At 43.6% G+C, this 12,483-nt stretch overlaps 1 protein-coding gene across 1 annotated transcript in view; it reads right to left on the bottom strand.

Moving 5' to 3' along the window:
• LOC115087279 (lysosomal-trafficking regulator-like) overlaps positions 1–12,483 on the bottom strand; it is a 1,534,685-nt gene that overhangs the window by 174,132 nt on the left and 1,348,070 nt on the right. Inside the window, 2 exon segments of the mRNA XM_029594260.1 lie at positions 119–254; positions 462–651. Of these exon segments, the coding sequence (XP_029450120.1) occupies positions 119–254; positions 462–651 (326 nt within the window).

The following is a 12,483-nucleotide window of genomic DNA, read 5'->3' as shown; positions in this document are numbered from 1 at the left end:
TTAATGTGGAAAACTGCAAAGTGATGCACTAAACTATAGGTACTTAATACTGGGTTCTGTATAGGGAGACATCACGTAGTATCCAAACAACTTGTCATGTTTTACCAGTAAATTATACTGATGTAGCTGTGAGCTCTGTATAAAATTGATTGGAGGCTCACTCTGCTTACTCTTCAGTCTTAAAATATTATCAGCATATCCCCAACTCAGAATTGCTGACCATTGGATATCTGTGCTGTGCATACTCCTTACACCTAGAGCAAGGAAGGAATGGCCAGTAAACTATTGCATTTTTGCAGGCAGTAAAATCAAATCATATTAGCTCACTTTTATTACTGTTAAAGTAAGCAGTATTAATATTGTTGACTTCATAATGCAATAGCATTGTTTGTACTATTTAAGAATATCTTATGCAAACTTTGTATGGTACGGTATAAAGATAATTTATCATACTTTCTTACCTTGCTCTTTACTGTATACCATCATAAGACAGAATTTTTGGGACAAACCACAGATTGCTCTAGTTGGTAGAGCTTGTAACAAGCCAAAACTTTCTCCATAAAGTTGACTAAAACAGACAACTGGATCAGGAGCACTTGGAGACCCCACATATTCTCCCCACTTTAAACCTCTAATCCACGGCAAAGGACTCTAGAATGAAAGTGCAAAGGAATTTTAGAAAAATAAAAAAATTATGGTAAATTCATTTGTAAAGAAGTAGTTCAGTAAATAGCTATAACTTGCATCTTGATAACACTTTGTTTGGATGTTAAGAAGCACTTCAGCCTGCCTAACTTCTTTTAGGTTTTAGTTCAAGTGAAACTGGCCTCTGCTGGGCTACAGTGCCCTGAACGTTCATTTATTTTTTTCAAGAATAAAAAGGGAACAAACTATGAACGTAAGTAGCACATTTAAAGCAAATCAGGGAAATGATTTTTTTCATTCAATGCACAATTAAGCTCTGAATTCATTGTCAGAGGATTTCCTAAAGGCAGTTAATATAGCTAGATTTAAAAAGGTTTGGACAAGTTCCTGCCAGGAGGAATCCATAAACTATTATTAATCAGGTAGACTTGGGGAAAAGCCTCTACTTATCCTTGGATGTTAGCAACATGGGATCTATTTACCATTTAGAATCTTGTCAAGTATTTGTGACCTTGATTGACCACTGTTGGAAACAGGATATTGGGCTACGGATCCTAAGTCTGACCCCAGTATAGTAATTCTTATGTTCTTATTTACAGTACCCCAGATTTTCCCCATTTTATACACATTCGTCCTCCACTGAGCCAAGCCATCGCAATAAACAATCCCAAACAAGAGCTGTGGAAACAAAGAACACCACATAAGGACCATTTGGCATTGAGCTGTGCACTTTGCATATCAATCAATGTGAGGATCTTATGCCAAATGATGTGAGGAAAGGAGGACATCTCTCTGGAAGCAGAAGTGGCACCCCCCTGAAGCAGCCAGGCAGCAGGGCGGCGTTTGTCTCAGGGCCTTGAAGTTCAGCCCAGAGGACAATGATTATAACAATTGCTGGGGTCCTGGGAACATTATGTCATGTGTTTGGTTACCATATAGCCAAGACCTGAAAGGCAGCCAAGGACCAAAATTGGCACATTATCGTCCAGGCAATCTCCAGGCGCAGTAGCGTGAGACATAGTGGGGAGCAGGTGGCCCACAGATATTGGGATATAAAGGCACAGTAAAAACCAAGGTGGCAAACTGCCACCAGTAGATCGGTGGAGGAGCCCCGTGTCCAATAGTGCTGATGCCCATGGAGGAGCGCCTCATCCAATGGCTGGAACTGGATGTGTCTGAGGGCATAGCTGAGCGGCTGGACACAAATGCGAGCCAGAGTTAGTAAGTTCACTTTACCTGTACAGTTATGTACATCATTTGGCATAAGATCCTCACATTGATTCACATGCAAAGTGTGCAGCTCATGCCAAATGGTCCAGGTGTGTACATCTTGGCTTTGGTACTTATGTGTTCCTATTTGTTTCCACAGTTCTTGTTTGGAATTCTGCTGTTCCCAGCCTTCCAGCTCCAGGGACCAGCAGCAAAGAGCCAGGGACCAGCCATGCAGCAGCCTTTTTTCTGTGCCCCTTGTTTATGGACGCTGAGACACAGTACAGCGAGGAGGAGGATGAACAGCAGCAGCAGCAGCAGCAGGAGAAGCCTCCTCCGCACAGCCACATCCTACAAGGCCTTGGCTCAACCAGCTCTCTGAATGTGAGCCTAAATCTTGCCAGCTTCAAGGAGGAACCCAGCCTGCAGTGGCATTCCATTGACCCAGCACAACCTCTCTCCAGCACACCCACATGGCCAGTACAAGGCAGCACACACAGAGCCCACAGCTGCCCACCAGCCTCCCCATGCCACTTCTAGAGTCTCAACCCCCCACTCCACCCATGACCAACACCTGCACCACCATAGTTCCGGCATCTGCTCCACCAGCACCACTTGCACTAGATATGGGCAGAGCTAGTGCACCTCAGGAGGGCAGTCAACAGCAGACCCAGGACATGCGTGACCAGACTGCAGCCCACACACAACCCTCTCACCACAGTGGCAACGTCAATAAATAACTTCACCAGCATCCTCACACAGATTCTGCAAAAAATGCTGGAGCCCTGAACCAGTACCTTCCCGGCATCCCAAGACTTGTACGGCCTTGTAGGCAGTCACTAGTCTGTCAGATGAACAAGGGGTAGGCCCCCCAAAGAAATGCAACCCCAAGTGGCAAGCCATTGCGTAGCGAAGGCCCATGAACATTTGCCACTGAGGGCCTGTTACGCTGAGAAACAAGACTTGTTAAACAAGCCTGACTGGGCCTCTCTTGTCAGATTTCCTGTGCCGGCTAGATAGAAGAAGACTGCTGGACCCATCCTCACTACAGAATTCCTGTGCTGGCTAGGTGGAAGAAGACTGCTGGGCTCATCCTCACTTAATTGCAAAATTAATAGAAAAAACTATACAGAAGCAACTAGCAGAACACCCAGATAACAATAATATCCTGTATCCTTCCAACATGGCTTTCGAAACCACTATAGCACAGAGACACCACTGCTTGCACTGACAGATAACATCATGCGGGGGTTCGATAGTGGTAAACATTACATCCTAGTGATGCTAGACCTGTCAGCCACCTTTGATACTGCAAATCACGACATACTGTTAAATAGACTAGAAGAAATAGGATTAAGTAACAAAACTATCAAATGGTTTAGGTCATATCTAAGTAACTCCATGGACTTTCATGACACATAGCATCCGACCGTGGCCCCCAGTTCACGGCGAAGTATTGGCATTCCCTGTGCAAAAAATTCAGAGTGCAACTAGATTTTACATCTGTTTTCCACCCTCACGGGAATGACCAGGCCGAGTGGACTAATCGGGCTCTGAAAACCTTCATCCGCTCGTTCGTCGGGAGCAGGCAGGTCAATTGGGCAGCCCTGTTACCCTGGGCAGAATTCTCCCACAACATGCACTTCTATTCCGCCACAGGGACCTCCCCTTTTCAACTAGTCTTTGGCAAACAACCAGTGCCTCCCTCTGCCATTACCCCTCACTGTGCTTTCAGTGACATAGCCAGAATTGATTTTTTGTGTGGGCACAAGGTTAACATGGGGGGGCTGTAGGCATGCAGGTCTGAGAACCTATTAGTTGTTTCTTATTGATAAATAATGCCATTTACTGCACCCTACAATGGCTTTCTAAGTAATTTGCAACAGCCATTATGCATCAGGCGTGAAACTTTAAAACATTTTACCTCAATTATTTCAAGCGCTTAACAGCATTAAAAATTCCTTATTAATCAGAATTTATTTATATTTATTGCAGTTTATAAAATGCACAAGTATAGAAAACAATCAGATCCAATCATGTAATAAAACAAAAATTAATGTATTCTTTCATGAACCATCTTGCAGAAAAACCAGAAATTTTCATAAATACAATATAAATAATCATCAGAACAGGTGCAGCGCAGAGCTAGAGCAATTCACATTACAACTAACATGAAAAAAAATTTCAAATTTCTGGTGTCACCTCGAGCATAAAATAACCCTCCACTGCTATTTTGTGAAATAACACAAACTCTTGCAAAGAAAGAGGCATCTAGAACCTTGCCATACAGTCACAGCACTGACTCTCAGGATTCAAATAACAGCAACCTTATGAAAAAGTAGCAATGCAAATACTACACCACGCCCTAGAACATTAATACACTACCTATGGGATAAACAGAACAAGGTGGATTACTACTACAGAGAAACTACACGCTAACAGAAATACTGCATGTCAGTCACACACACAGCCCAAACAGAGACCATCTTTACCTAATATAGAAATAAGAGACCACAAATTAGAAACAGAAACATGCAGATAAAACCAAAATTAGAAAACCTGAGAAACTAAAGTCTCTGAACAGTGGAATACTGAAGAAAGAGCAAAATGCAAAATATAGAAATGCACATTCCCTACAATGGCATATCTAACATCTCAAAAAAAATTTTCTTTTTACCTTTGTTGTCTAATCTTGTATCTTTCTAATCAGTTGGTCCTGGTCTCTTTTTTCCTATTTTTTCCCTTGTTGCTCATTTCCTAATTCCTTTTCAGTGTCTTTCTTCTACTACTGTCTTCTTCCCTTCCACACCACACACATACACACATCTCAAGGACGTCCCTCACACACTCAAGCTCTCACTCTCATATGCTCTCCCCCCTCACACTCAAGCTCACATTTTCTGCAGACACACCATACAAGCTCTCACATTCTCAACCCTCCCCAGGCTTACATTCTTATGCAAACACAGATGCACATCCAGACTCCATTCTCACCCACAACCGATACTCCTATTCTCACCACACATACACATATTCAAGCTCCCATTCTCGCCCACACACACAAACCCAGACTCCCATTCTCACCCATACATACACATATTTCAAGCTCCCATTCTCACCCACTCACAAACCCAGACTCCCATTTTCACCCCACATACACACACATTTAAGGTCCCATTCTCACCCACATATGCATCCATTCCTACCCACAAACCCATGCTCCCTTTCTCACCCACACACAATCCAGGTTCCCATTCTCACCCACACATAAACCGAGTCTCCCATTCTCACCTACATATTCAAGCTCCCATTCTCACCCACACAAACCCAGGCTTCCATTCTCACCCACACATACATATTCAAGCCCGTGCACAGCTTCCGCTTCCTCCCCCTCCCAAGCAGGAAGATCAGTTGGCCTCTCCTGCTGCCACCGGCCTCCTGCTATCTTTGGGCCGTACGGCCCACCGATCTTCCTGCTTGGGAGGGGAGGAAGCGGAAGCTGTGTGTGGCGCATCTGCTCCCTGACCCCCAAATAGGAAGATCGGTGGCCATACGGCCGCAGGATCACTTCCCCATGTGTGCCGTTCAAATGCACGGAGTGACCGGAGATGGGATCCCGTGACGGCCTTTTTGGTCCAGTGCTCCACTTCCGGTTCCAGTTGGGTTGGCCTGGGTCCAAATTAGGTGGGCAGCTGCCCACCCAGTCCCACCTTTGGTGTAGCCTTCCCTGGCGGCCCAACTTATAGCTCAGCAACTCCACGCCCTGTGGACTGCTACCCAGTCCAACCTTCAGTAAGCCGCCAATGCTGCCAAGAGAACTACAGACAAACACTGTCGTCCGGCTCCTCACTTCAAGCCCAGGGATCTGGTATGGGTGAGCGTGTGCCACATATGCCTTCGGGTGCCTTCCATGAGACTGGCTCCTAAGTATATTGGTCCATTTACTGTCAGCGAACGTCTGGGCCCGGTCTCCTACCATCTACTCCTACCATCTACGCCTACCCCCCTGTTAGAAGATACACAACACCTTTCACGTGTCCTTGTTGAAGCCCTTGGTGCTCTCTCCATTCCACCCCAAGCTTCCAGAGCCTCCAGATATCTCCTCTGAAGAGGACCCAGTCTACCAAGTTAAAGATTTACTGGATATAAGACGCAATTACAGGTGTTGGGAATATCTAATCTCCTGGGAAGGATTTGGTCCGGAAGAAAACACCTGGGAACCAGCCTCAAACATCTTGGACAAATTCCTGCTCCAACAATTTCACCGGACACATCCCAACAAGCCTGGTCCTTCTGTGAAGGGGTGTAAACAGGGGGGTACTGTTGGGACTCCTGGCTGCGGCAACCCGCGGCTGGTCCCCCCACCTGCCTTGACTCTCGGCGTCCTTCTCTGTGCTCAGCGCAGCATGTCCCGGGGCCTGAGCCGGCCAACGGCACTTCCTCCACGTGGCCCTGGATGCTGCCGCCTTCCTCTTTGCATGCATACAGGACTTGCCGGCACTTATAGGGGCCGCAGCGTGCAACAATGGCCCAGCCCCCAAAGATGACATCACGACTCTGGGGTATTTAAACCCCAGCTCTGCTTCCTGTCTTTCGCCTTGGCAACAGGTCCTGCTCCTTGGAGTGCGTGGTTGCTGTGTTCCTGATTCTGAGTTCCTGCTTGTTCCTGATTCCAAGTTCTTCCTTGTTCCTGCATTCCTCCCCTTGGATTTTCCTCCTGGTTCTGACTTCGGCTTTGGTTTCCTGATTCTGCATGTCTGCTGCCCGTCCTGATCTTTGGCTTGCTTCCTCGTCTCCGCTCGTCTGCTGCCTGACCCTGACATCCAGCTTGGTTCACCGTATTGCACCTTCGCTGCCAGCCTCGACTCCCGGACTGTACTCGTCTACGCCTGTATTCCGCCAGCCTCGACCTGGATTCCCGACGCTGCCTCAGCCTGTTCCTGGACTCCGCTTCACCAAGGAGACCAGCATCTAAGTCCTGCCGGCCCCAGCATCCAAGGGCTCAACCTGAGGGGAACGTGGGCTGGTATAGGTGAAGCTTCAGCTGGGTCTTCCTCACCTGTACCACCTTCCGGCAACAAGGACCACTGGAGGCCGTCCCTCGGTGGTGGAGCCAACCCTTGTTCCGGCCCAAGGGTCCACAGCATTAACATCAGGAAGGAAAGATGTGCTTCCTGTATCTCCTCTGCCGTGGCCTCCAGCATGCCAGGTGCTGCCATGGGTCCTGACCCTCTCCCTGAGAGGCCAGTGGCTTGGCCTAGGGAAGTCCTGATACAGGGTCTTCCCTAGGAGGGGCTGGAACTGCCCTTGGCGGTTCTTGTGGTAGTTGGTGTTGTTTATGTTGCTGTTGTCTGCAGCAAGCCTCCTGAAGCATCTGGTATCCACCAATAAGTAAACTTGCCACAAACATTATGGGTTGAGGAAGACAGGCCAGGTAAGAACAGGTGTTTTTATTGGGCCAGGGGGCCTGGTAGGTGTGTCTGATAGAATACCTCTTTTATCGCGAGCAATAATTGCCATGATCTGCATTAGCGGCCACGGTCGCACAATAAAATGTTTTTTCCTCTGTATTGCAAAAAAAGGTGTAGTAGTTATTTCTGAGGTTAAACCCTGCATTATTGTCCATTAATCTACCACATTCCATGATAGGAAACCCCAATTTGCATTAACTCCTTCCACTTGTATAACAAATATAAAATTTGCATGCTAACTTGCATTCCAGTATTTATCACGTGCGTTAGACCCATTTAATGCATGTTCAGACCCTAATGCATTTTGATGAATGACCCAGTAAATTAGCCAGATAACATTATCTAGCTAACTTTGAGGTAATTATGAATATCTGGCTAACATAGCCAAACAGCCTGCAACTGAATATTGACCCCTGTATTATAATTCACTGTCCTAGATCAAGTAAAGGGCTGTATAATTTTGTGAAATATTCTAATAAAGTTCACATATATTTTTTCCCTCTTGGCATCTCTCCCTTGCTATTTTGGGCTCTCAGCTATGTTTTAACCTGCCCTAACTGTGGCAAAAAGAGAAAACATCTATTGCCCTAACAAATTATTGTGTGTATTTAGCACATTACAAAATAATGATAAATATAAGAAAAAGAGAGTACTATGACACGAAATTTCAGAGATTCACAAATAATCAGAAAGCACTCTTTGCTATTGTAAAAATCTAACAAGTAATCCGTCTGCTAGGGAGAATAATATATCTGAGATAAATTGTAATGACTTAGCTCTATTTTTCAAAAGGAAAATAGAAACCCTCTTAGAATCATTAGATAAAAATAATCAGACAATTTTCATGACAAAAAAAGAGATTCCTGTCTGGTCTAACTTCAACAAAACAACCATAGATGAAATTGAGAATCTGGTAAGGAAACTAAACCTGGCCAATCACCCTATAGATGTTATTAACACGCTTACATTAAAACAATGTTTAAATGAAATAGCCCCATTTTAATGATGCTAGTTAATCATTCACTAAATGAAGGGAGTACTTATGATATACTAAAAAAGGCTATAGTGAGACTGAATCTTAAACAATGTGATCTTGATGCCACAAATTTTAAAAATTATAGACCAATTTCAATTTTGCCTTTTGTAGCTAAATTAATTGAAAGGTGGTAAATAAACAACTAATAGAACATCTTGAAATTAATAATGTTCTTTTTCCCTCACAGCATGGCTTTCGGAAATGTCATAGCACTGAGTCACTTTTGCTGTCCTTAGAGGTTTTGATTGTGGGAAGAAATATATACTTGTGCTCTTAGACCTGTCGGCGGCCTTTGACACGGTCGATCACAAGATATTGTTAATGAGACTTGAAGAAATTGGGCTGACAGATGTAACACTAAAATGGTTTAGGTCTTTTTTAGAAAATAGAACCTTTGCAGTAAAAATAAATGATAATATTTCAGAGACTATACATTTAATGACAGGGGTTCCCCAAGGCTCAGCACTGTCAGTGACATTGTTCAATATATATTTGCTTCCATTGTGCCATTTATTGACAGGTCTTGATTTAATTTATTTTGTATATGCTCACGGAGAGGGTGGTGGATGCCTGGAATGCCCTTCCAGAGGAAGTGGTGAAGACCAGAACTGTGAAGGACTTCAAAGGGGCATGGGATAAACACTGTGGATCCATAAAGTCTAGAGGACATGAATGAAGAACGGGTGGCTCACGGGAACGACAGCTACTACCTGGAGATAATACCCTTATTCAATAAACATACACATGATTAATGCGACTCCAACATTGCTCCAAGCTTCAATGGCAAGAGGAAATGTGGGAAAAGATTTGCATTCACAAAAAGCAGGGAGTAGCTTGCTTGTTACGGCGGTTACTACCCCAAACCAAATAAGCTTGATACTTCACTTTCAATGCATAACCAGCATAGCTCTCTGCTACAACGGCAGGGGGGGAAGTCTGATACTACGTGCATATCCAGCATAGCTCTCTGCTTCTACGGCAGGGAAGGAAGTCTGATACTTCGTGCAAATCCAGCATAGCTCTCTGCTTCAATGGCAGGGGTATGAAGAAAAGTGGATCTATATACAGACAACAACCAACAGGGACTGAGTCGCATAGTCTGGGTAGACAAATGGGCATGGATGTAGCTTGCTTATTGCGGCGGTTACTACCCCTAACTAATTTAAGCTATATATTACACTTAGATGCAGCTCCAACACTGCTCCTTGCATTAATTTATTTATTTATTTAAGACTTTTTTTATACCGAGGTTCCGGTAACAGGGTTACTAATCACTTCGGTTTACATTTCAAACAAAAACAAGTGACATGAACTATGTCTTACAGAGAACATGATATAAACAACTTGGACAAACAGTGTTAAACAGGGTAGCAGTCAATATGGGTCTTGCCCATCCGTGTCTACAGAGAAAAAAGTATAACAGTTTGATAACAACAAGAATTACGGGGTATCACATAATATAATGGGGTATTAACAAAATGAATTAAATACTAAATGGTATCCACACTTAAAGTAACATAAGTAATAAATACTGAATGGTATCTTCACTTGAAGTATGTAATTTGTAATAACTGTGATAAATACTAAGTGGTATCTTCACTTAAAGTTCAGAATAAGGTAAATATAAGTGAAAGGGTTTGGTTTGGTGTAAAGATAGACTAATAAGGCTAAGAGTTAGCAGGAGAGGGGGCGGTCTGGTGAGGCTAAGAGCTAGCTGGGGGGAGGGTAGGCCAAGGGATGAGGCTTTATTAGAAGGAAATAGGTAGTAGGGGGATGCCCTGGAGGGAGCAGACATGGGAGATGTAGAAACTGAATGATCTTAAGAGAAGGCCTGACTGAACAACCAGGTCTTGAGCCTTTTTTTAAACGAGATGGGGCATTGGTCTAGCCTAAGGTCCGGCGGGAGCAAGTTCTATTGTTTGGGACCAGCTGTAGAGAGAGCTCGTTTTCTTAGTGTTGATTTGATGGGTGGAGCCTGAAGGGTGCCTCTCTGAGCTATTCTCAATGGGCGGGCGGAGATGTGAGGTTGTAAAGGAATTCTGAGGTCCAGAGGGATATCGTTGTGTATGGCTTTGTGGATGATTGTTAAAGTTTTGTAGATTATTCTGGATTTGATGGGGAGCCAATGGAGATTCTTTAGTATGGGAGTGATATGGTCTCTTTTTTTGGATTTTGTGAGAATCCTTGCTGTTGAATTCTGAAGCATCTGAAGAGGTTTTAAAGCATTATCTGGAAGACCGAGTAATAGAGAGTTACAATAATCAATTTTTGAAAAAATGATTGATTGTAAAACCGACCTGAAATCGTTGAAGTGGAGGAGAGGTCTTAACCTTTTTAGAACCTGGAGTTTATTGTAACATTCTTTAACTGTGTTGTTAATAAAACCTCTGTAATTCAGCTGGTTATCCATGATTACACCTAGGTTTCTGACCCGTGGGGCTAGAGCTGGAAGCATTGCTGGGGGTGTATTATTAACCGGGAAGTTACCATCTTGTGAAATTAGCAGGAACTCTGTCTTGTCTGTATTTAGAATCAGGTTGAGGTTCGACAGCAGGTTATTGATGGAGCGAAGGCATGAATTCCAAAAGAGAAGGGTCTTGTGCAGAGAGTCGGTAATTGGTAAGAGGATTTGTACATCATCTGCATAGACGTAATGGATAAGCTTGAGACTGGACAAGAGCTGACATAAAGGTAGAAGGTAGATGTTAAATAAGGTTGGTGAAAGTGATTAATTAATTAAGTGAAAGCATTAATGGTGGGGGTGGAAGGGAAATAGAACCAAAGGGTTACTAAGAGCCAAGAGTAACAGATAAGTATGAGAAAAAAAAAAGTGCGAAGCTTGCTGGGCAGACTGGATGGGCCGTTTGGTCTTCTTCTGCCGTCATTTCTATGTTTCTCATGATATTCAGATTCTGATCCCAATTAAGAAAGATTTAGATGCGACTTTTAAGCTAATCAAAATGTATTTAGAAATTATTAGACAGTTGCTGACACAACTAAAACTTATCTTAAACCTAGATAAAACTGTTTTTATTATCTTACAGGCCGATACAGTACGCGCTATTACCCCTTATTCAGTAAGTGTTGAAAACCCGCGTCCAACCCCCCCGAGACTAATAGCGCCGGCAACATGCAAATGCATGTTGATGGCCCTATTAGTCATTCCCGTGAGATACAGTAAGTAAAATGTGCAGCCAAGCCGCACATTTTACTTTAAGAAATTAGCGCCTACCCAAAGCAGTAAAAACTGCTTTTCTGTGCACCCTCCGACTTAATATCATGGCAATATTAAGTCGGAGGTCCCAAAAGTTAAAAAAAGTTAAAAAGAAAAAAAAGAAAATTTAAAATCAGCTCGCGGGTTGAAAACCGAACGCTCAATTTTGCCCGTGTCCGGTTTCCGAACCCGTGGCTGTCAGCGGGCTCGAGAACAGATGCCGGGAAAATTGAGTGTCAGCTGTCAAACCCGTTGACAGCCGCCGCTCCTGTCCAAAAAGAGGCGCTAGGGATGCGCTAGTGTCCCTAGCGCCTCTTTTTACCGCGGGCCTTAATTTAAATATTTTGTTTTACTGTATCGTGCGCACAGGACACTGGCGAACTTTACTGTATTGGCCTGTTAGACAGGAAAAAGATCTATGATGAACCAAAGTGAAATCTAAATACTGATAACAAAAATATGAAGGTAGAAAATGTAATGAGAAAGCTAGGTTTCTATATAGATATTGAATTTAACTGTCAAGCACATATTTCCAAGAAAGTTAAAGAAGGATTCGGAAAGCTAATGATGTTGAGACGTCTTAAACCATTGTTATCGCAAGAAAATTTTAGAATGGTACTACAAACAATGATATTTACGGGAATAGACTATCGTAATGCGATGCTACTTGGACTACCAAAAGTCGCACTCCGCCCCATACAAAATACTGCAGCACGTATACTGACAGGCACAAGAAGGAGAGAACATATAACTCCAGTTTTGAAGGGTTTGCACTGGCTGCCAATTGAACAGAGAATAATCTTTAAGGTATTATGTATCATCCACAAAATTCTATACGGAGATAAGAGACAATTTCGGAAAGGACTAAAAACATGGCTGCTCCAGCAAGCATATGCAGATGAGAAAAA

The sequence above is a fragment of the Rhinatrema bivittatum genome, chromosome 3 (assembly GCF_901001135.1).
Source record: "Rhinatrema bivittatum chromosome 3, aRhiBiv1.1, whole genome shotgun sequence".
NCBI classification, from domain to species: domain Eukaryota; kingdom Metazoa; phylum Chordata; class Amphibia; order Gymnophiona; family Rhinatrematidae; genus Rhinatrema; species Rhinatrema bivittatum.
This window is presented reverse-complemented; position numbering and strand designations above follow the sequence as displayed.